This window comes from Macaca nemestrina, chromosome 18 (genome assembly GCF_043159975.1).
Source record: "Macaca nemestrina isolate mMacNem1 chromosome 18, mMacNem.hap1, whole genome shotgun sequence".
Lineage (NCBI taxonomy): Eukaryota > Metazoa > Chordata > Mammalia > Primates > Cercopithecidae > Macaca > Macaca nemestrina.
The window spans coordinates 87,665,726-87,688,848 of record NC_092142.1 but is presented as its reverse complement, the minus strand read 5'-3'; the positions used below and the strand labels follow the sequence as shown (position 1 = coordinate 87,688,848).

Genomic DNA, 23,123 nt, shown 5'->3' with positions numbered 1-23,123 from the left:
GTCTCCATCCTCTGCCTCAAAAGCCCCCTCTCGTGGCCCTGCAGCTCAGCCCTAGCTCAGTCGCTGGTGGGTGTCATGGCTCAGCCTCAAGGCACCCTGGGTCCCTTGGCTGGTCCCATGCACACCCCACGGATCAGGTTCCGGGGGGCTCCCGTGCACACCCCAAGGATCAGCTCCACACTCCCCACGGATCAGGCCCGGCCCTCGTCCAGCAGGTGTGGGGTGGTGTCTACAGACCACTCATCAGGACGTTGCCATGGTGGGGCCCCTGAGCCTTTGCAGGATGGGCAGGGGTCCAAGGGCTCCGGCTCTGGGGGAGGTCCGTGCTCTGTCAACCATCCGGTCTGTGGTGCCCTGGGGCCTCCCCGCCCCTTCCTGCTTCCTCCTGAGAGCCCTGCAAGCTGGAAGGGGAGCCCGGCACCTTATTTTTATTTTTATTTTTTTTGAGACAGCGTCTCGTTCTGTCGCCCAGGCTGGAGTGCAGTGGTGCGATCTCGGCTCACTGCAAGCTCCGCCTCCCGGGTTCAAGTAAAAGTGATTCTCCTGCCTCAGCCTCCTGAGTAGCTGAGCTTACAGGTGCCCATCACCACGCCTGGCTCTTTTTTGTATTTTTAGTAGAAACAGGGTTCTACCATGTTGACTACCAGGTTTCACCATGTTGACCAGGCTGGTCTCGAACTCCTGACCTGAGGTGATCCACCCGCCTCGGCCTCCCAAAGTTGTGAGCCACCGTGCCCGGCCCCCTGCACCTTCTTCTGGGTGGGCAAGGGCCATGCTGAGCCCCTCCCCTGCCATGGATAGGGGTGGCAAGAACAGTCCGTTCCCCATGGGCTCCCTCCAGCAGGCAGCGGATGGGCCGGGGCCCACACAGTGGTTCAGGAACAAAGGCAGATGGGCGGCTGCCTGCCAGAGCTGGGCGGGTCCCTGGCCCAAGCCTCCTCTCACTCCCTTTCCCAGCATGGAGAGAGCACTGTAAGCTGGGCCGTGGCCTATAGGGTGTGTCCTGCCGGGAGGGAGTTGGAGTCGGGGGCAGGAGACCCCACTCGGCCTCCTGGGCTCCTGGAAGAGGCAGCAGTGGGTCCCTGAGGAGGTGGCCTGATCTCCATCCTCGGCTCAGCCTGGCTTTTGCAGCTTTGCATTTGGGGGCGGGACCTGCAGGGGGAGCGTGAGGGGATGGGTGGGGGCAGGGGCTGCAGGTGGAGGAAGGAGAAAGCCATCTGACCCCTAGAGGTCATGCTGTTTGCATGGGAGAAGAGGGCCGGCGTCAGGGTGCCCCCTCGGCCTCTGTGTGCACCCCCCTGCCCCGTGCAGGTCAGCAGGACCTCGGTCCCTCTGCACGTTCGGGCCCCCTCCCGTCTCCAGCAGTGTCTCTTCCGGGGGTGCCCCTCGAACTCTCAGCTCCCTAGTCTGATCCAGCCCAGGCAGGGAGCAGTCGTGCCACACGGCCAGGGGTGGCCTCCAGGCCCGGCTGCCGCCCCCTCGACCCTGGGGGAGGGATCATGGCCCAGCCGTTCTAACATGTCCAGACCAGGACACTCTGGCCAGCCCGAGAACTGAACCAGGAAGGAGGCAGGGAAAGGGGAAGGAGGAGGACAACAGGGAGGCAGTGACCTCCGAGTTGGAGCCAGAGACGGACATCCTGGACTGTCATTGTGCAGGGCAAGGCAGGAGGGCGGGAGCCAGGTGGCCTGGGAGCCCCTCCCTGCCCAGGGGTCTCTGGTCAGGCACTTCCTTCCCAGGCTGCTGGATCGTGTGTGCAGGGAACCCATCAGCCTGGCTGTTCAAGGGCCCAGATGTCCTCTCGGTGCCCGGGGGGTCCTTGACAGCACCAGCAGGAGCTCCACATGCCTATGGGGCAGGTGCCCTGCGGGTCTCTCTCTGTAGGACTCAGAATACCTTCTGCAATGGCACGTGCTCTCCCTGAGTGCCCAGTGCCACGGAGGGCCCCGCTGGCAAGGTCACTTCAATGTCAGGCTGGAGGATGCAGCGAGCAGGACTCACAGCCCAGGTGCCTGGGCAGGCCTGGCAGGAGCCCATTCCCCGGGTCAGTGCTCTCAGGTCACCCCACAGTGACAGAGGCGGAGACGCGGGCCCCTGCCTGGTGCCCTCCTGCTGCCAGACTTGTGCTCTGCTGAAGAGCGGCTGGCGCAGCACGTAGGAGCCCGGCACAGGGGTTCTGAGCAGTGAGAAGCCCGGCCCCCTGTGGGTTCGGGGCAGGGAGGCCCTGGAAGGTCCTGTCTTTCAGGAGCCCTGCACAGCCCCCACTGGTGGTGGCTCCTGCTCGTGCTGGGGCTGCAGCCTCTCTTCCTGGTCTCTGTTTTCCATTTCTCCTTCCCACTCTCCCTCCTGCTCACCCCTCCCACCCTCCACAGGTCAGAGGTCATAGCTGCAGGGTCAGCAGGTCAGGGCCTGGGGCAACCCTAGGAAGGCGTGAGTGAGAAGCTGGTCCAAACCTGCCTCGGCTGCCTGGCGGTGCGGATGGGGGTCCCGGGCATCCCTGAGTTCTGCCTCGCGGTCAGGCTTAGGGATATGCAGGGTGCCTTGGACGTGGGTCACTAGTCATCACTCCAGAAAGAGGGAGCTGAGTGTCCAAGGCCAATCCCGAGTCTGTCGCTTAACACCGACTGTGCCCAAAAAACTGAACAGAGTGGACACAGGCCCTAAGTTGGCGCCCTGAGGCCGAGAGAGGGCAGGTGTGTGGTGACATTCACCACCTCAGACCCAGACCCAGACCCTGAATGTCCCTGAGCTCCACGAAGTTGTGAGAAGGGCCCGAGCTGCTCTACACTTTCTCGTGGCCGGTGGTACAGGAGTCGCTGCCCCAGGGTGAGGGCCCAGAGGCTCTGGCCAGAAGGCGCTGGGGTGGAGAGGGAAGCTGTCCACAGCCCTGGGCTCAGGACTCAGAACCTGGTGGGCCAAGGACTTTGGTCCGGACCCCTGCTGGAGGGTGAGCTGTCCACATGTGTGCAGAGAGCAGAGGCGAAGTCAGGGCTCCTGAGTGCCCCCAGCCACAGGTGGTGCCCGCCCAGCCCCCGCCCTGCAGCCCAAGGCCTCCCTGCTGGGGGGCTGAGTCCAGTGGGGCCACAGGCAGCTGGGAGCAGGACAAGGCTGCCGGGCAACTGGATGGTGCTGCCGCTTCCTGCCAGGTGCGGGTACACAGAGAGAGGATGCGGTCTGGGGCCCAACCTGGCGCACAGCAGGTGCCTGAAATGCCAGGGCTGCCATGGGGACTGGGAACCATGCATAGAGATGCGACTTCTCCTTGCGGCCCCTCAGCCCCAGGGAAGCAGTTGCCCGCCCCACTTTTCTCGAGAACCATCCTGGCCCCGCTCCCACACCAGCCACGGCTGCTCAGGGGGAGCCCCCTCGCCACCCCCAACCCCGACCCTGGCCACGGCTGCTCAGGGGCGCTCCCCATGCCTTGGTCTCCATCCAACTGCAGCCCCCACTGGGGTGAGGTGGAGCTTCTCGCGTCTCCTTGTGTTTATTTCTTCTGCTTCCACAACTGAACGGTGACGGATATTTGCTGGATAAGTGAGCAAACCCCAGGTGGTAGCCTCCAAGCCTGGGAGGCCTTTTCCTGCCTGTGGGCCCCAGGCCCATCCTGCTGCCACCCCCAGGAGGGTGCCTGGCTCCTTGTCAGAATAGTGACACAAGTGGCCCTGGGAGGGCGTGGGGAGTGGGGCCGGCCTGCCTGCTGGGGTCCTGAGTCCATGCCGGGCATGCGTCTCAGGCCTCCGAGCTCTGACCTGGCTGGGGGCTATTGTCGGGCTGAGTGGCCTGGCCTGGGCTGGGGCCCCTCCCCATCCCCAGGACCAGCCTCACCCACCCACTCTGCCGCAGGTCACACAGGCCGCCTCCTGCGGGCGCTCCTGGGCCTCAGCCTGCTCTTCCTGGTGGCCCATCTCGCTCTCCAGATCTGCCTGCACACTGTGCCTCACCTGGACCAGCTCCTGGGACCCAGCTGTGAGTCGCTGAGGGGGCGGGACAGGGGTAGCCATCCTGGGGGTCAGGGAGAGGGCCATGCAGTGACCCCAAGTCTCCTGGGGGGGGGGTCTACTCAGCCTGATTTATGTCTGGCCTGGATGGTCCCCGTGAAACACCCCAGGGATGACTGGGCCGTGGTGCTGGCTGGGCAGAGCCTGACTGGGTTCCTCTGTCTTTCTCCGCAGGCAGCCGCTGGGAGACCCTCTCGCGACACATAGGGGTCACAAGGTTAAGACCGTCCCCCCCACCCCCAACCAGCGAGCCTCCCTTGGGGATTTCAGGCCCCAGGAAGTGGGGGGACCCAGGAGGGACGGGAGAGGGGGATGGGGACCTGGAGACTCATCCACATTCCATCCGCACTCTCCCCCGTGCCTGTCCTCCTGCTCTGACTGCGGCTGCTCCCTGCTTTCCGCAGGCTGGACCTGAAGGACATTCCCAACGCCATCCGGCTGGTGGCCCCTGACCTGGGCATCTTGGTGGTCTCCTCTGTCTGCCTCGGCCTTTGCGGGCGCCTTGCAAGGAATACCCAGCAGAGCCCACATACGCAGGAGCTGGTGAGGGCAGCTGCATCACCCATGTGTCAGGGAGGTCATTTGAGAGCTGTGGTCTCAGCCATTTTGAGGGTTAATCTTTTAAAAACAAATGTAGACTTTTTAGTTGTAAGTTGGTGTCAAAGAGGGGAGGAACTTCCATGTCCCACCCCGGGCCCAGCCTGCGGTTCTATCCTTTCTGACCTGTTTCTACCCGGGCTCTGCCTCTGGTGGGAAACCTCCAGGCCCTGAGATGGTGTCTGTTTTGCCCTTAGAAACTCTTCACGGGGGGATTGTCTGGGGCCACGCGGTGGTGGGAACCTGCAGTGCTGGGCAGTGGGTCTGGCTGGAGAGCCGCTGCAGACGGGCTGAGAAGGGGCGGCCCCGGCGGGAGGCCTCGGCCCCAGGCAGAGAGGCTGTCGGCCCAGAGCCCCAGCAGGGGCCTCGGCCCCAGGAGCGACGGGCCTGAAGCAGGGCCTCTGTCCTCGGAGTGGGAGGCAGAGTGAACTTTAGCTGCTACGAGACTTCGAGGTCTGGCCCCGGGAATCTCCGAGCTACGGCCACCTCCCACGGGCAGGGAGTGAGCTGGGGCCTGCGTCACTGCTGCTCAGCCCCTCTCACCCCTACCCGGTCCCACACTCGCCATCCCCAGGCTCAGCCGGGATTTATGGTCACCTGGGTGTCCTGGCCCATGAACTCCCTGCCCCGGGCACCCAGCCTCCTCCCACCTCACCCTCCCAGTGCCCACTCGTCAGTCAGCTGATGCTTGCTGGGCACATGGACCCGAGAGGGAAAGGGGCTCCCCAAGCCACATGGTAGGTTGGGTGCAGCTGCTCAGCCTGCAGAGGCGGCCTGCCCTCCTGCCTGTCCTGTCCCCGCACCATGGAACAAGGCTGGCACCCACATTTCAGAGGCGGGAATGGGGACCTGGAGTGGCTTTTCCGGGCATTTAAGGGGGTCCGCTCATCGTGGGGGCTGTGCTGCTGCCTGTCCTCTGAGAGACCTGCCCCTCCCTCGTCAGCCCCTCCATGCTGACGAGGGAGGGCCCGAGCTTCCTGGAGCTTGGCTGCTGGGACGGGGCTGGGGGGCTGGACTCTGGTCAGCTTCCTCTTGGTGTGATGGGAGCCTGAGCGTGCAGCTGCGCCCTGGCCGGCCAGTGTGGACAGACTTCAGAGTGCGGTGGGGGCACCAGGCACCTCCAGGACACCATTCCAAAACCCAGATCTAGAAGCCCCATGACCCGGCCTGGCAGGGCCCCCGGGAGACCCTCACTCCCACATACGGGCAACACACAACGTGTGTGCAGGCATGCGGCAGAGTGTGCCAGCCAGCCCGAGGGGCGCCGGCCGCTGGAGGAGGTGCGGGGTGTCTGCAGCGTGGCTGTGGCACGTGGGGCCCAAATCAGGGCCAGGCCTACCCCTCGGTGGCCTCACACCTGTCCTCCCACAGCAGCTGCCTCTGTTCTTTCCACTCCGAGAAATGCTCATTTTTCACGGCTCTGCTCAGAAGATTTCCCAGGGCCAGGGCCAGGGCCAGGCTGTGGATGGGGTGAGCTCAGGCCTTCCAGCCCCAGCCCTGGCGCTCTGGGGTCTGGTGGGAGAGCCCCGGGCGTGAGCGATGGCACCCTGCGTTCTGATCCAGCCTCGCCCCCCGCTGCTGTGTGGTCTCTCAGAGGGGTGGGCTCAGGGTCCAGGCCTCTCCTGCCCTGATCTCCCCGTTCCCCTGGCCTTGGAGCCTCCCAGCAGCCCCTGCAGCCCTGGAGGCCTATGAGGACAGGACCGGTCTGGCTCATCTGTCCTGTCAAGTCCCCATCCCGTTTGACAGAAGGGGAACAGGCTCCGAGAGGCTAAGTGACTTGCCTGAGACTGTCAGAGCTGGGATGGTGCCTATCATCCAGCCCCACAGCCTGTGCTCTCAGCCTGGGCGCCTGGCGCCTCAGCCACCAGGAGAGCCCCCGAGTCACAGATGGGGACACTGGGCTGCTGGCAGCCAGGCCAGAGCCGGGGCATCTGACGACAGCCGTGTTCTTTCCACCACACCCTGGCTTTCCCCTGTGTTTGGGAAACGGCTGTTCTGGGAAATCTTTAGTCAGGACCAGGGAAAACAGGCCTGTCCGGTCTCTCTCCCCCGACCCCGGGCCGGCCTGTCACTTCTAGGCAGCTGGCAGCCTCTGTCTCCCCAGAGGCTCGGCAAGGGCAGGAGCACCACCCCTAACTTCTAGGCACAGCCACCCAGAAGGCTGGCAGGGGTACCCAGGAGACCCTGGAGCCTGGCCATGTCCCTCAGGCCCCCTTGGTCTCTAGAGACCCCCCGGGGTGCAGACAGGGCCCCGCTGCTCCCTGGGCGCGTGGTTCAGGGTGATGAGGCGCTCTAGGACAGCCTGCGGTCGGCCTGTACCTGGCAAGGTCATCATGTGCCTGGACTTGCCAGGACAGACCGTGGGTCTTCGGCCAGGGTGAGAACTGCTACCAGGAAGGCCTGCAGGGCCTGTGAGCTCGAGCTCACAGGTGTCTGCCTGACACCTTCCTCCTCAGGGAGGCTGGCCTGTGGCCCTCAGAGGGGCAGCTGTGGACGTGGCCACCTCCCGCTCTCCTGGCTGGGCAGATGTGGGCTGCAGAGGTGGCCTCTGTGATACACCTGACCTTGCTCCTGCCCGTGACCTTGGCAGGATGATGACGAGAGGGATGTGGATGCCAGCCCCCCGGCAGGGCTGCAGGAAGCCGCAACGCTGGCCCCTACACGGAGGTCACGGCTGGCCGCCCGTTTCCGTGTCACTGCCCACTGGCTGCTGGTGGCGGCTGGGCGGGTCCTGGCCATAACACTGCTCGCACTGGCAGGTACGCGCCGAGGCAGGGGCACTGACAGTCACAGTGGGAGGGGTCTTGGAGTTCCCTGATGACCGTGGAGATAGTGGGACATATGACACCAGCCAGGTACAACCCTGTGTGCCCCTGCCCTGCCCCACAGGCATCGCCCACCCCTCGGTCCTCTCCAGCGTCTACCTGCTGGTCTTCCTGGCCATCTGCACCTGGTGGGCCTGCCACTTCCCCATCAGCACTCTGGGCTTCAACAGACTCTGCGCCGCAGTGGGCTGCTTCGGTACCGGCCATCTCCTCTCCCTCTACTGCTACCAGACGCCCTTGGCACAGGCTCTGCTCCCGCCTGCCGGCATCTGGGCTAGGTAACGGCTTGCCACACGGCCCCTTTTTCCTCCCGCCCTGGTCCTGCCCACCTGGCCCGTCTAACCCCTGTGGCCCCACTGCCTCCGGGGTGGTGGGCAGTGACAGGTCTTCTCTGGACAGGGTGCTGGGTCTCAAGGACTTCGTGGGTCCTGCGAACTGTTCCAGCCCCCACGTGCTGGTCCTCAACACCAGCCTGGACTGGCCCATGTATGCCAGCCCCGGCGTCCTGCTGCTGCTGTGCTACGCCACGGCCTCTCTGCGCAAGCTCCGTGTGCACCGCCCCTCCGGCCAGGCGAGTACCTGCCACCCTTGGGGGGTGGGCCGAGGTCAGACCATGGGCTGGTCTCGGGACCTCCTGCCTCTGGGTGGGGTGTGGAGCTGGTCTGGGCTCAAGGCGCTGGTCTCTGCAGAGGAAGGAGGCGGCAAAGGGGGACGAGACTCGGGAGCTGGAGCTGGCAGAGCTGGACCAGTGGCCCCAGGATGGGGAGGCTGCCCAGGTGAGCAGCCAGGTGGGTGGAGGTGCCAGAGTGGGGGGCACTGGGCCAGCCCCTGCATGGCTCACCACTGCTTGTCCACAGCACGTGGTGCCCACAGCACCCGACACGGAGGCTGATAACTGCATCGTGCACGAGTTGACAGGCCAGAGCCCCATCCGGCAGCGGCCTGGTAAGTACCGTGCACTCCGAGGTACGGCTGGTAAGGGGGAGGCCGGTGCTGCCCCCTGGTGACCGCCTGGCGCTCTCGCATGCTCGCACGGCACCGCTGCCTGCTGCCCCCTCGGGCATCCATGTGTCGGTGTCCCTGACCCCTGAGACCCCCAGGGCAGCCGAGTGGCTGCATCGTTGATCCCCAAGACCCCATGGGGGGGGCCCTTCAGTCTCCCAACCCCTCCCCAGAAAACATGGCTACGCCGTCTTGTGCTGTTCGCTCTGGGAGCTGCTCCAGGTGGGCCAGTGGCCCCAGGAGGCCGCTCGTCCAGGGCAGGGGCTGGCCTGGGAACTCCGTGTTGGCCATGTCGCCTTGGGAGGGTCTGGGGGCTCTTTCTGGCTACTTTCTTTCTTTACCCTAACCCTTGATTTTCCATTTTGCAATGTGTTTCTGAATGAAACGAGTGAAGCCAGGGCCCTGGGGTGGGGGCCCCGAGAATCTTCAGGTGCACAGGGCTGGAAACGGGGTCAGGGCCACCTTGTGCGCCCCACCCTTTCAAGGAAACTGAGGCCCAGAGAACAGCAGGTGCTGGCAGGGCGATCCCTGACGCTCGGGGAACAGTGTCAGCCCCACCACTGGAGCCCGTGTGTTCCGCCCATAGCCCACCATGGCCACCGGGGGTCTGTCCCTCCTGCTGTGTGCTTGCCCATGGCCTGGATTTTAGGGCGTAGTCAGGGTGGGGGGTGCCTGGAGATCACCCTGCCAGAGCTGACCTCTGTCCCCACCTGCAGTGCGGCCCAAGCGGGCTGAGCCCAGGGAGGCATCCCCACTCCACAGCCTAGGCCACCTCATCATGGACCAGAGCTATGTGTGCGCACTCATCGCCATGATGGTAGGCGGCCGTGGGGATCGGGATGGGATGGGGTGGCGGAAGGTGGCTGTGCAGCACCCTCCTCTGCGCAGGTGTGGGGCATCGCTGGGAGGGGGGGGTGCGCTGGGCGGCCATGCAGGTCCCTCTGCCACGCAGGTGTGGAGCATCACCTACCACAGCTGGCTGACCTTTGTGCTGCTGCTCTGGGCCTGCCTCATCTGGACGGTGCGCAGCCGCCACCAGCTGGCCATGCTGTGTTCGCCCTGCATCCTGCTGTACGGGATGACGCTGTGCTGTCTGCGCTACGTGTGGGCCATGGACCTGCACCCTGAGCTGCCCACCACCCTGGGCCCCGTCAGCCTGCGCCAGCTGGGGCTGGAGCACACCCGGTACCCCTGCCTGGACCTTGGCGCCATGGTGAGTTTGCACCACCACATCCAGGGGTGCCTGGGTGCATGGACCTGTCAGGGTCATCATCCTGTTCAATGTCCATTGCCCAGGGGAGTAGCAGCACCAGGAAGGTAGATCCGTGTCTGTCTGTCACAATGGGGTCCCCATTCTGCCCACCCAGGGCCAGCCCAGAGTAGCTTCTCAGTGAGTGTTTGTTGAGCAAATAGACAACCTTGTGTTGGCACGGGCACCACCCCTGCACCCCTGACGCTGTGTGTGAGCGTGGGCTCTGCCCACTGGCACAGCCCTGGGTCTCAGTGACAAGCTGTGCAGGCCATGTGTTCACGGGGTGCCTGTGTGTCCATGTGAGCTGGGTGCCAGCATCATGTCTGGTCACCTGTTTGCAGGCCAGTGGGTTGTGTCTCATCTTGTGAGACTTGTGAGTCCGTGTGTGCAAACACGTGCACCTGTGTGTACACCTCCACATAAGCCTGTGGGCATATGTGAACATGCATGTGGGTAAATGTGCACTCTGGCATGTGGATGTGTGTGCATGTGTGTACATGGATCTGTGCCCATGTGAACTAGTGAACCCGTGTGACTGCATGTGAGCGCGTGTGAACCCATGCACTCATCCGTGGGTATGGAAGTGTGTGCTCGTGTGCCTCTGGGTGGGTGTGAGCGAGAGGGTGTTTCGTGCCTGTGGGAGGCCAGTGTAGATGGGCTGGTGCCCGCTGCCTCCCTGAGGGCTCTTGCCCTGGCTGTGGGAGGGGTGCTGGGCCCCCCGGCTGACTGGGACATACCGCTCTTGTCGCAGTTGCTCTACACCCTGACCTTCTGGCTCCTGCTGCGCCAGTTTGTGAAAGAGAAGCTGCTAAAGCGGGCAGAGGCTCCAGCTGCGCTAACGGAGGTCACTGTGGCAGACACAGGTGAGTGGCAGGCCAGAGGTGGGAGTTGCCCTCCTGCCCGTCCGCCCCGATGCCATCGCCTGCCCCCTGGCTTGGCCCACAGAGCCCACGCGGACGCATACGCTGCTGCAGAGCCTGGGGGAGCTGGTGAAGGGCGTCTATGCCAAGTACTGGATCTATGTGTGTGCCGGCATGTTCATCGTGGTCAGCTTCGCCGGCCGCCTCGTGGTCTACAAGATTGTCTACATGTTCCTCTTCCTGCTCTGCCTCACCCTCTTCCAGGTGGCTGGCGGGCCGGGGTGGGGGCTGGGGCACGGACCCTCCCCGCGGCCCTCACCGCCCCCCTCACCCGGCAGGTCTACTACAGCCTGTGGCGGAAGCTCCTCAAGGCCTTCTGGTGGCTCGTGGTGGCTTACACCATGCTGGTCCTCATCGCCGTCTACACCTTCCAGTTCCAGGACTTCCCCGCCTACTGGCGCAACCTCACTGGCTTCACCGATGAGCAGTGAGTCCAGGCTGGGGCGGTGGGGCAGCGGCGCTGACACCCCATGCACTTCCCCAGGGCTCCAGCGGCTCTGCCAGGGGCGGGGCTGGTGCTGATGCTAACCCTCCGCAGGCTGGGGGACCTGGGCCTGGAGCAGTTCAGCGTGTCCGAGCTCTTCTCCAGCATCCTGGTACCCGGCTTCTTCCTGCTGGCCTGCATCCTGCAGCTGCACTACTTCCACCGGCCCTTTATGCAGCTCACCGACATGGAGCACGTGTCCGCGCCCGGCAGGCGCCTCCCACGCTGGGCTCACAGGTGCGGCCCCGCCCTCCCTGGCTGGCCTTGGAGAGGTGCAACCTCCTGGGCCAGGGAGGGAGACAGGTGGGATTTGGACAGGAGCCACATCCTCCATTTGCTCACATCGAGGGGATGGCAGTAGCGTGGAGGTCCCGGAGACAGTGGGCATGAGTTACGACGCAGCTATGCGCCTGACTTGGCAGCTGCAGTAGCAGCGGTGCAAACAGGGCTTCCTCCAGGCCCAGGAAATGAGAGGGGCAGGAACCCAGTTGGGAGATGCCATTTTCGGACTCTCTCCCAGGCAGGATGCAGTGAGCGGGACCCCACTGCTGCAGCAGCAGCAGCAGCAGCAGGAGGAGGAGGAGGAGGAGGGCCCCAGGGATGAGGGGCTGGGCATGGCCACTCCCCACCAGGCCACCCAGGTGCCTGAAGGTGAGTCGGGCGGGCAGAGCACAATGGCCACCCAGTCTACTGTGCCACATCCCAGCTGGGGGGTCGTTGACAGAGTCCCCTCTGAGCTTCACAGCCTCTTCTGCACAGGAACCTGGGACTCCCCATTTCCGCCCTACACTGACCCTCACACCGTCACAGGCGCAGCCAAGTGGGGCCTGGTGGCCGAGCGGCTGCTGGAGCTGGCAGCTGGCTTCTCGGACGTCCTCTCACGGGTGCAGGTGTTCCTGCGGCGGCTGCTGGAGTTGCACATCTTCAAGCTGGTGGCCCTGTACACCGTCTGGGTGGCCCTGAAGGAGGTGAGTGTGGCAGGCACCTCAGCTTCCCGTCTGGGGTGGGGTTGCTCTGGCCTGCCCGGCTGTCCTCCCCAAGCCCAGCCCCACATGCCCGCTGCCCTCAGGTGTCGGTGATGAACCTGCTGCTGGTGGTGCTGTGGGCCTTCGCCCTGCCCTACCCACGCTTCCGACCCATGGCCTCCTGCCTGTCTACGGTGTGGACCTGCGTCATCATCGTGTGTAAGATGCTGTACCAGCTCAAGGTTGTCAACCCTCAGGAGTATTCCAGTAACTGCACCGAGGTACGGCCCCCGTGGGCGGAGACGGAAGGAAGCTCCAGGCAGCTGTGTTCGCAGCCCCATCCTCCCAGGGCAGCTGCTTCAGTGCAATGGGGCCAAGGGGGCCTCCTGGAGGCAGCATCCTTTGACCTGATCTGTGGACCAGGGGTCCACTCCCCGCACACAAGGGTGTCTGGGAGGGGCGGAGTCCCAGGGTCTGCTGCAGTGAGGAGGGGAGGGCCCCACCCCAGGCCTGGGCGGGGAGAGACAGTCAGGCAGCTGCTGCCTGGCACTTTCTCACACATCCCTCCTTCTCCCTGGACCTCTCTTCACTCCCCTAGCCCCTGCCTGTGGTCTCCCTGTTTCTCAAACACCTGGTCCCCTTCCCCGTGAAGGTGGCTCCAAGACCAGCAGCCCCTGTGTCCTTGGCTGGGGCAGCGGTGGACCTGCCCTGGAGCTGTGGCTGTGGTGGGCTCCAGGCAGGGCCAGGGGGGCACTGTGGCCTAGGAGGGGGGCACTGATGCCCAGTCTCTTGCCAGCCCTCCCCCAACAGCACCAACCTGCTGACCACGGAGATCAGCCAGTCCCTGCTGTACCGGGGGCCCGTGGATCCTGCCAACTGGTTTGGGGTGCGGAAAGGGTTCCCCAACCTGGGCTACATCCAGGTGAGTGAGGGGCTGGTGGACGGCGGGGCGGGCGAGTACCCGGCTGCCCCCTGACCCTTGCCCCCCCGCAGAACCACCTGCAGGTCCTGCTGCTGCTGGTATTCGAGGCCATCGTGTACCGGCGCCAGGAGCACCACCGCCGGCAGCACCAGCTGGCCCCGCTGCCTGCCCAGGCCGTGTTCGCCAGCGGCACCCGCCAGCAGCTGGACCAGGATCTGCTCGGCTGCCTCAAGTACTTCATCAACTTCTTCTTCTACAAATTCGGGCTGGAGGTGAGGCAGGGACGTTGCCTCCTCCTGGGGCAGGGCTTGGCCGTCAGAAGGGAGGGCTGCACCGTGCAGGCACCGAAAGCCTGGCCCCACCTGGGTCTGCCTTGGCCACCGGGGGCGGGGGACAGGGCCCGGCAAGGCTTCCCCTGGCCTCCTGTGGTGTTGACAAGAAGCAGGGGGCCAAGGTAGATTCGCTCTACTGTACAGCCCACCTCCTGGAGCCTCACTTTCCCCTGTATGATGGCAACTGCCAGCCACTCCAGCCCTCTTCACAGCACCACTGGCCCTGTCCTTGCTTGATGCCCACAGCCTCCAGGCAGGGCTGTTGCAAGCCTGAGGCCTGCCGGGTGGGACCAGAAAGTCCCTCTCCCCCGACTCACTGCACCCCACACCCCACCCTCCCGACTCACTGCACCCCACACCCCATCCTCCCCCCGACTCACTGCACCCCCACACCCCACCCTCCCCCGACTCACTGCACCCCCACACCCACCCTCCCCCGACTCACTGCACCCCCACACCCACCCTCCCCGACTCACTGCACCCCCACACCCACCCTCCCCGACTCACTGCACCCCACACCCCACCCTCTCCCCTCCCCAGATCTGCTTCCTGATGGCCGTGAACGTGATTGGGCAGCGCATGAACTTTATGGTGACCCTGCACGGCTGCTGGCTGGTGGCCATCCTCACCCGCAGGCACCGCCAGGCCATCGCCCGCCTCTGGCCCAACTACTGCCTCTTCCTGGCTCTGTTCCTGCTGTACCAGTACCTGCTGTGCCTGGGGATGCCCCCGGCCCTGTGCATCGGTGAGGATCACGTGGCTTGGGTGGGTGTGGGCTTTGGGGCTTTGTGGACGCCCGTGGGGTGTTTCCCGCCTGTCCTGGGTTCCTGTCCACCCTCCTGGACTTAGCCTTGGCCTCCCCCAGTCCCTCCTGCCCACCCCACATCCTACCCAGCGCCCTTATCTACGTCCTCTCTTGGGGGCGGCCCGGCCCTCTCCAGGCTCTGCTGTTCTTTCCTTTTTGCCCAATATTCTATCTCGAAATATTTCAAACCTTCAGGAAAGTTGTGAGTCACACAAGGAGCGCTGCGTCCTCTCTGGTCCCCGCGTGGGTTGGCCGTGATACCTCACACCGAAGAGCTGCCTCGAGCGTCTCCCGGGGGCGGGTGTCCCTAAGCCCACAGCCCCACATGCGCGGACCTGTCTCCTGGCAGTGCCATTGTCAAATGTGTCCTCTGCATTGAAACAGCCCCGGCCCCAGCACCCTGCTTTGTGGCGGTTTGGTTTTCAGATGGGATCTGGTCTGATGTTTGCTCTAGTCTCTTGTCTTGGGTCTAGGCCGCCCCCGCCTCTCCTGTCTCTTGGGAAGTTCCGGAGGGAGGCCGGCGGTGTTGCTGACGCCCTGAGACTGGATTTGCGTGGCTGTCCTGGTGATGAGGGTCTGCTCAAGGCACACAGCACCCTGCAGTCTGAGATGGGGAGTCACGTTTGTGCATGCGGCCGGCTCAGGGGCGTCCCACCTGCCCCACAGTGGCACCCAGCCTGTTGGCACTGGTGGGCTGTCTGGGGTCAGCCTTGTGGCTTCATGAAACAGACCCTTTCTGTTATCTCTGTGTGCCCGTCAGCTGCATTTCCCATCCAGGAGAGCTGCCATTTCTCACTGGCCACTTTCCGAGAATTCTGTCATCCACAGACACTGGGCCTCCCCTCTGCTGAGTGGAGGCCCTGGCCCCTCTGGCCACACACTGTTACGTCGTCTCCCCTTATTTGGCTGGGCGTGGTGGTTCACACCTGTGATCCCAGCACTTTGGGAGGCCGAGGCAGGAGGATCCCTTGAGGCCAGGAGTTTGAAACCACTCTGGTCAACATAGCAAGAACTTTTTATTTTTCCTCACCCAGACTGGAGTACAGTGACACAATCTCGGCTCACTGCAGCCTCTGCCTCCCTGGTTCAAGCGATTCTCTGCCTCAGCCTCCCAAGTAGCTGGGATTACAGGCAGGCACCACCATCCCCAGCTGATTTTTGTATTTTTTTTAGTAGAGACAGGGTTTCATCATGTTGGCCAGGCTGATCTTGAACTCCTGATCTCAGGTGATCCACTCCCCTCGGCCTCCCAAAGTGCTAGGGTTATAGGTGTGAGCCACCGCGCTCAGCCCTGTTTCCTAATGGCGGTTTCCTGTTTCCTCAACTCTTCTACGTATATTAATTGGCATCTTCCGTAAGGAAAAGCTGTCCTTTGTCCTCTGCTGATTTCTTTTCTTTTCTTTTTTTTTTTTTTTTGAGACGGAGTCTTGCTCTGTTGCCGGGGCTGGAGTGCAGTGGCCGGATCTTGGCTCACTGCAAGCTCCGCCTCCCGGGTTCACGCCATTCTCCGGCCTCAGCCTCCCGAGTAGCTGGGACCACAGGCGCCCACCACCTCGCCCAGCTAGTTTTTTTTTTGTATTTTTTAGTAGAGACGGGGTTTCACCGTGTTAGCCAGGATGGTCTCGATCTCCTGACCTCGTGATCCGCCCGTCTCGGCCTCCCAAAGTGCTGGGATTACAGGCTTGAGCCACCGCGCCTGGCCTGCTGATTTCTTTACTCAGGTATTTATGTCAGTGTGGACACTGATGTTGGTCGTCATCTCTGGGACTGGCTATGGGACCAGCACTGTTTAGTCTCGTGTGGTCCCAGCTTCAGGCCCTGGGAGCTCTGGGCCTTCTCCACCTGCCCCGCCCTTTTCAAGCCCGTCTTGTTTTCTTTTTCTTTTTTTTTTTCAAGACGGAGTCCTGCTCTGTCGCCCAGGCTGGACTGCAGTGGTGCCATCTCTGCTCACCGCAACGTCCACCTCCCGGGTTCAAGCGATTCTCCTGCCTCAGCCTCCCTCCTGAGTAGCTGGGCTTACAGGCGCCCACCACCACGCCCGGCTAATTTTTGTATTTTTAGTAGAGACAGGGTTTCACCATGTTGGCCAGGCTGGTCTCAAACTCCTGACCTCAGGAGATCTGCCTGCCTCAGTCTCCCAAAGTGCTGGGATTACAGGCGTGAGCCGCCCCGCCCGGCCCTGTCCTGTTTTCTGCTCCCAGGCATTGCTGCCTCATCTTCTGCTTCCCAGGCTCAGCTCTGTGCTCATAGCCACTGTTCCGGGGAGCCCGATCGCGTTCCAGGAGTATCAGGTTTAGAGCCAGGGGTCTGGGCGCCGGCTGTGCCTGTTGCTACAGGGCTGCCCCTGCCTCTGGGCCCTCCAGATCTTTCCTGTAAAACACCTGCGTTAGAGAACCTGGGTTCTCTGACATCGAGGCAACTTCGTTTTCGTATCGTGAGGTTCCCTCTGCGGCAGACGGTGTCGTGGGTTTTGCAGACGTGTGGAGTCACATCCACCCACTCAGTCCTTAGGGACCAACCCTCCCTGCCTCACACGCCTCCCAGGAAGTGTGGCCGGGGCCGGCAAAGCCATGGCTCCCTCCCCCCGCAGGCCCTGGCCCCTCCCATCCCTGGCACGTGGTCCTGTCAGGACGCCACGTCAGAAGGACTCACAGCAGGTGCTGCTGGGTCTGACTTTCACTTGGCAGAGCACACTGAGGTCTGTCTAGGCTGTCCCGTGGATCCCGGTCCCACGTGCTGAGCGGCGTTCCCTGTTGTGGCTGCTGCGGGGGTCTGCACTGCGTGCGGCTCCTGGCTGTTTTCAGAGCTGTCACATTACACACACTGTCGTATCTTGGACTATGAGGCCGTGTGAGCCACAACCCAGGGAGGCCCAGCAGCCCCTATCTCCATGCTCTCCGGCCTCCCGCTTGGTTCCTTTGCCCCTGGGGGCTTGGCGCATAGTTGAAGGAATGCGTGTGTGTGAACACACAGGACACGAGAGCTGTCAGTTCTCAAGACAGCAGGTGTGCGTGAGGTGATTCCCATGGATCCTGAGGGTTGGTGAAAAAGTCTCGGGCTCTGAAGCCACTGGTCAGCAGGTGGGGATGGGATATCTCAGGCCCTAGGCAGGCCAGGCCCTTCCTAACATGACGCTCCCACCACCAGATTACCCGTGGCGCTGGAGCCGGGCTGTCCCCATGAACTCTGCACTCATCAAGTGGCTGTACCTGCCTGATTTCTTCCGGGCCCCCAACTCCACCAACCTCATCAGTGAGTGCCCCCCGCCTCCACAGAGGACCCTCAGAGCATGTTCACACCCCACAATCTGCTCACAAGTGTGCACACAGGCTTGCAAGGGCAGACATGCAGTCAGGCATATGGCAGTCTGCAGGCCCTGACCTCACACACAAGCACATAGACCTCAACATGTGTGTACGGCAGCCCTTGTACGGACGCTCCCACACCAGGGCTCCCTCAGTGGCACCCGGCCACTCCCCCAGGCAGACGTGTCCCCGCTCCCAGTGGCTGCACGCCGACAGGCCTGGGGTGGGAGGCGGGCTGTGTGCGCCATGCCCACCTCGTGTGGGTCCCCGAGCAGCACAGCAGCGGCTCCTGCGTCCTGCAGGCGACTTCCTCCTGCTGCTGTGCGCCTCCCAGCAGTGGCAAGTGTTCTCAGCTGAGCGCACGGAGGAGTGGCAGTGCATGGCTGGTGTCAACACCGACCGCCTGGAGCCGCTGCGGGGGGAGCCCAACCCTGTGCCCAACTTTATCCACTGCAGGTGGGTCCCATACCACCCTCCATGGGGGGTCCTCTGGGAGGGGTGGCCGGGGCGCCCGCCGTGACACTCCGGCCTGGCAGGTCCTACCTCGACATGCTGAAGGTGGCCGTCTTCCGGTACCTGTTCTGGCTGGTGCTGGTGGTGGTGTTTGTCACGGGGGCCACCCGAATCAGCATCTTCGGGCTGGGCTACCTGCTGGCCTGCTTCTACCTGCTGCTCTTCGGCACCGCCCTGCTGCAGAGGGACACGCGGGCCCGCCTCGTGCTGTGGGACTGCCTCATTCTGTACAACGTCACCGTCATCATCTCCAAGAACATGCTGTCGGTGAGCCCAGCCCCGGCCCTACCCGCCCGCCCTGCCCCGGGGCCCTGCTGGCCCTGCTGACCCTGCTCTCCCCCAGCTCCTGGCCTGCGTCTTCGTGGAGCAGATGCAGACCGGCTTCTGCTGGGTCATCCAGCTCTTCAGCCTTGTGTGCACCGTCAAGGGCTACTATGACCGTGAGTGGCGAGGATGGCCGCTGGGGAGGGTGTGCGGAAGCCCCTGCTCCTGGGCCCTGAGCCTGACCCTTGCTGGCGCCTGCCTTGCAGCCAAGGAGATGATGGGCAGAGACCAGGACTGCCTGCTGCCTGTGGAGGAGGCCGGCATCATCTGGGACAGCATCTGCTTCTTCTTCCTGCTGCTGCAGCGCCGTGTCTTCCTCAGCTATTACTACCTACACGTCAGGGCCGACCTCCAGGCCACCGCCCTGCTGGCCTCCAGGCAAGCTCTGGCCCAGACACCGCCCAGAGCTCCCGTCCTGGGGCTGGGAGGGGGCAATGGGAGGGACCTCGCTGTCTCAGGCCCCAGCCTGTGGAGAACAGGCTCCACCCCTCTGGGACATGGGCATGTCATCTAGAGAATGAAGGACAGCAGACTCCCGGCACCATCAGACCCTGCCCCAGTGCTGGGTCTGTCAGAGACCACAGGCTGCAGTTCCGACGGTGGCTGGTGTCTCACCCCCCGGCCGACTTGCCTGCTAAGGACTAAGTGTCCCACCGGCGGGAGGGCCCGTGTGGTATCACGAATGCCCCAGGGAGGGGTTTGGGCTTGGGGCCAGCTTTGCCTGCTTCCCTGCAGCCCCGGTTGGGTGGGCGCCACCAGACACCCCTGCATCTGTACGGCAGAAGGGCCTGTCCTCACCTCAGACACCACAGAGGGTGGGGGTAGCAGATGCCTCCCCAGTGGGTGCCTCTCGCCCAGCATGGGCAGAGAGGAGCCGGCTGAGCCGTCCCGGGCTGAGCGGGGAGCGGCGGCTGCCCGTGCTGCTGGGGCTGAGTGTCTGGTGCTCACACCCCATCCCTGCCTCCCGACAGGGGCTTTGCCCTCTACAACGCTGCCAACCTCAAGAGCATCGACTTCCACCGCAGGACAGAGGAGAAGTCCCTGGCCCAGCTGAAAAGACAGTAGGTGCCTCTAGGGCGGGGACTCCCCGGCTCCTCCACCCAGCGCTTAGCATACCTGGCCTTTTCCCCCCTACAGGATGGAGCGTATCCGTGCCAAGCAGGAGAAGCACAGGCAGGGTCGGGCAGACCGCGGTCACCCCCAGGACACCCTGGGCCCCAAGGACCCAGGCCCGGAGCCAGGTGAGTGCAGCTGGAATCTAGCATCCAAGGCCCCATGTCCAGCATGTCTGTGCCTGCTGGTGTGTGCCTCGTCTGTGCCCGTGTGATGTCCCACAGGGCTCCCCGCCCACCTGTCCTGTCTGCGTGATCACCATCCGGCAGGCCCCATGGCCGCCCCGTGACTGTCCATCCACGCACATGGACTCTGAGCCCCGTGGCCTCACGTGGCCCCCATCACTGTGGGTCTCTGTGTCTGTCTCCACCCATCTTGTCCCCAAGACACTCACAGCCCCGACCCCTCCTGGTGCCTTGATTGCTGCCTCACGCTCACCCCACCCCTCCACAGGGCCCGACAGTCCAGGGGGCTCCTCCCCGCCACGGAGGCAGTGGTGGCGGCCCTGGCTGGACCATGCCACAGGTACCCCCAATTAGCCCACCTGTGACCACCCTCTCAGGCCCTCTGTGCCCTCACCTGTCCTCTGCCTGGGCTGCTGTCTTCCCCTCCTTCCCCGACCCCCAGGCCCTGAGTGTCAGGACGCGCTCAGGCCTCCTGGGTCTGGGGGTGCCTCACTGGCTGCAGACCCCTGGACTGAATGTCCTCCCGGCGATGCCCCAGCCCTTCCAACTGGGGCGTCTCAGAGCTCGCTCCGACGCCACAGGAGCTGAGCGGCAGTTTCACCTGGTTGGTCCCAGCAGCAAGCACTGCGTCGTTCTACGTTTTCTGTTCTTTTTGAGACGGAGTCTCACTCTGTCACCTAGGCTGGAGTGCAATGGTGTAATCTCAGCTCACTGCAACCTCCACCTCCCGGGTTCAAGTGATTCTCCTGCCTCAGGCTCCCAAGTAGCTGAGACTACAAGCATGCGCCCCACTCCAAGCCAGTGTTTTTTTTTTTTTTTTTTTGAAACGGAGTCTTGCCCTGTTGCCCAGGCTGCAATGCAAGGGCGTGACCTCAGCTCACTGCAACCCCCACCTCCCAGGTTTAAAGGATTCTCCTGCCTCAGCCTCCCAAGTAGCTGGGATTACACGTGCCCGCCACCATGCCCAACTAATTTTTGTATTTTTAGTAGAGATGGGGTTTCACCACGTTGGTCAGGCTGGTCTCAAATCTCTGACCTCAGGTGATCCACCCGCCTCAGTCTCCCACAGTGCTGGGATGACAGGTGTCAGCCACTGTGTCTGGTCTGTTTTTCTAACTCTCCTGGGTTTTCCCGGGTCCTCTGCAGTCAGCCCACTCAGCACCCCAGCCTGCACTGGCTCTGCTCCTCAGCTGCCCTGCCCACCTCTGTCTTGTCCTACCGCGCTGGCCTGTGTCCTGTGCCTGCACCGCTCCCGGCTGCTCCACATGGGAAGGGTGGCTGTTGGGCCTTGGCCCATGCAGGCGGAGAGGGTGTGGCTGGGGGTCTCCCTGCATGGAAGGCCGGCTCTCAGCACTGCCTGCCCACAGTCATCCACTCCGGGGACTACTTCCTGTTTGAGTCTGACAGCGAGGAAGAGGAGGAGGCTGCCCCTGAAGACCCTAGGCCATCGGCCCAGAGTGCCTTCCAGGTGAGGTCGGGGAGCCCCCGCTGCCCCACTGCAACCACAGAGCTTGTGGCCCTCGGCCAGGGCAGCATAGGGGGTGCCAGATGCCCCCAGGGCCTAGAAGCCCAGCTCCTCCGCCTCCAGTTAGCTCACCCAGCCCCATCCAGGCCTCCCAAGTCCCAAGGGAAACCAGGCTACAGGGACGTGGGTCACGTGTAGCCTGCTGCCCCACGGTCTTGGCTCTGAACACCCAGGTTCTGGTGGCTGCCTGTGGCCTGACCTGTGAGATGGGCCTGACAGCTTTGTGCTGGCCGCCTGGCTGTCCAGGGTCTGGCTTTGGGCCCCTGGCTCTCGGTGCTAGACCAGGAGTTGGGTGGGCTGCATGCGTGGGGGTCCTCACCCACAGCCCCTCAAGGTCCACATCTGGGAGGGGCTCAGGGACACGGAGGCCCCTGGTAGACACAGAGCAGGGATCTGGATCTGGTGCCAGGCTTGCCCAACCCCGGCTATTCCTCCTCTTCCCTCCTGGGTCCCATGGCTTGGAAGGCCGGGTCCTAACCCAGGGGGCTGGCCCACAGATGGCATACCAGGCATGGGTGACCAACGCCCAGACGGTGCTGAGGCGGCAGCAGCAGGAGCAGGCAAGGCAGGAGCAGGCAGGACAGCTACCCACAGGTGAGCTGGGTGGCGTGGAGACTCTGAGGGGAAGCTGCAGGACTCCCAGTCACTGACCAGCATCCTGTGCCTAGGAGGTGGCCCCAGCCAGGAGGTGGAGCCGGCAGAGGGCCCCGAGGAGGCAGCGGCAGGTGCGTGGGCCCCGGGGCTGGGGAGTGGGAGGTCTCTCTTGGCCCCACAGGCTGCCCCTCCAGCGCCCCCTCCCGCCCTCCTGCAGGCCGGAGCCACATGGTGCAGAGGGTGCTGAGCATGGCGCAGTTCCTGTGGGTGCTGGGGCAGGCGCTGGTGGACGGGCTGACACGCTGGCTGCAGGAGTTCACCCGGCACCACAGCACCATGAGTGACGTGCTGAGGGCAGAGCGCTACGTCCTCACGCAGGAACTCCTGCAGGTGAGCCGGCCCACGCACCACGCTCGTCCCTGCTCTGCCTGACCACGCCCCTGCCTGCTTAGCAGCCTAGTCCCATGCCCACGCTACACTAAACCCTGTGTGGGGACCAGAGCTGGGACACATGCCAGGCAGCCCTGAGCCCCCTCCTGTGCCCTGCAGGGTGGCGAAGTGCACCGGGGCATATTGGATCAGCTGTACACAAGCGAGGCCGAGGCCACGCTGCCAGGCCCCACCAAGGCCCCCGACGCACCAAGCACAGTGTCCAGGTAGGTGCTGGGGTGACCCCTGAACCGCAGCTGCTGCCCCTGGAGGGTGGGCAATGTCCAGCCATCCCCGACCCTTGCCATTCCCTTGTCCACCAAAGGACCGTGGGCACTTTCCACACTGACCCTCCCTGCAGCCTGGGGTCAGGCCCTAGAGCAGGATTCTCTTTGACCCGGCTTCCCTCCCCAGTGGGCTGGGTGCGGAGGAGCCACTCAGCAGCACAACAGATGACACGGGAAGCCCCCTGAGCACTGGCTACCACACACGCAGTGGCAGCGAGGAGGCGGTCGCTGACCCCGGGGAGCACGAGGCTGGTGCCTCTCTGCACCAGGGACGCATGCGGACGGCCAGCGAGCTGCTGCTGGACAGGTGGGGGCGGGACGCGCACAACTCCAGCCTAACCATGGCCCTCGGGGAGCTGCCGAACGGGGACAGGAGCCTGTCTGTGACCGGCAGCAGGTCGGGCCGTTGTGCCTCCGGGCAGTCCCGGGCTCCCCCAAACGCGCAGGTCTCCCTGCAGGCGCTTGCGCATCCCAGAGCTGGAGGAGGCAGAGCTGTTTGCGGAGGGGCAGGGCCGGGTGCTGCGGCTGCTGCGGGCCGTGTACCAGTGCGTGGCCGCCCACTCAGAGCTGCTCTGCTACTTCATCATCATCCTCAACCACATGGTCACGGCCTCTGCTGGCTCGCTGGTGCTGCCCGTGCTCGTCTTCCTGTGGGCCATGCTGTCCATCCCGCGGCCCAGCAAGCGCTTCTGGATGACGGCCATCGTCTTCACCGAGGTGGGCCGAGGCCGCGGGGGAGGGGGCGC

General features: G+C 64.0%; 1 protein-coding gene and 1 pseudogene across 3 annotated transcripts in view; one reads left to right on the top strand and one right to left on the bottom strand.

Moving 5' to 3' along the window:
- LOC105488837 (piezo type mechanosensitive ion channel component 1 (Er blood group)) overlaps positions 1-23,123 on the top strand; it is a 66,268-nt gene that overhangs the window by 36,578 nt on the left and 6,567 nt on the right. Inside the window, exons 3-37 of one of the 3 annotated variants that reach the window (XM_011753300.2) lie at positions 3,844-3,966; positions 4,173-4,215; positions 4,403-4,541; positions 7,186-7,354; positions 7,485-7,698; positions 7,820-7,991; positions 8,110-8,196; positions 8,278-8,365; positions 9,139-9,239; positions 9,375-9,635; positions 10,426-10,537; positions 10,620-10,798; positions 10,873-11,021; positions 11,133-11,315; positions 11,599-11,729; positions 11,889-12,046; positions 12,148-12,324; positions 12,840-12,965; positions 13,037-13,237; positions 13,838-14,042; positions 17,250-17,354; positions 17,710-17,863; positions 17,944-18,187; positions 18,264-18,360; positions 18,451-18,622; positions 19,216-19,305; positions 19,382-19,485; positions 19,811-19,882; positions 20,910-21,010; positions 21,565-21,661; positions 21,736-21,792; positions 21,879-22,051; positions 22,211-22,317; positions 22,505-22,684; positions 22,836-23,094. In XM_011753300.2, the coding sequence (XP_011751602.2) occupies positions 3,844-3,966; positions 4,173-4,215; positions 4,403-4,541; positions 7,186-7,354; positions 7,485-7,698; positions 7,820-7,991; positions 8,110-8,196; positions 8,278-8,365; positions 9,139-9,239; positions 9,375-9,635; positions 10,426-10,537; positions 10,620-10,798; positions 10,873-11,021; positions 11,133-11,315; positions 11,599-11,729; positions 11,889-12,046; positions 12,148-12,324; positions 12,840-12,965; positions 13,037-13,237; positions 13,838-14,042; positions 17,250-17,354; positions 17,710-17,863; positions 17,944-18,187; positions 18,264-18,360; positions 18,451-18,622; positions 19,216-19,305; positions 19,382-19,485; positions 19,811-19,882; positions 20,910-21,010; positions 21,565-21,661; positions 21,736-21,792; positions 21,879-22,051; positions 22,211-22,317; positions 22,505-22,684; positions 22,836-23,094 (5,030 nt within the window). Of the gene's footprint in view, positions 1-3,843; positions 3,967-4,172; positions 4,216-4,402; positions 4,542-7,185; positions 7,355-7,484; positions 7,699-7,819; positions 7,992-8,109; positions 8,197-8,277; positions 8,366-9,138; positions 9,240-9,374; positions 9,636-10,425; positions 10,538-10,619; positions 10,799-10,872; positions 11,022-11,132; positions 11,316-11,598; positions 11,730-11,837; positions 12,047-12,147; positions 12,325-12,839; positions 12,966-13,036; positions 13,238-13,837; positions 14,043-17,249; positions 17,355-17,709; positions 17,864-17,943; positions 18,188-18,263; positions 18,361-18,450; positions 18,623-19,215; positions 19,306-19,381; positions 19,486-19,810; positions 19,883-20,909; positions 21,011-21,564; positions 21,662-21,735; positions 21,793-21,878; positions 22,052-22,210; positions 22,318-22,504; positions 22,685-22,835; positions 23,095-23,123 lie in introns of all 3 variants that reach the window. The other 2 variants (XM_011753298.2, XM_011753301.2) reach the window with 2 other exon arrangements.
- On the bottom strand, positions 1,578-3,844 carry LOC105488836 (uncharacterized; annotated as a pseudogene).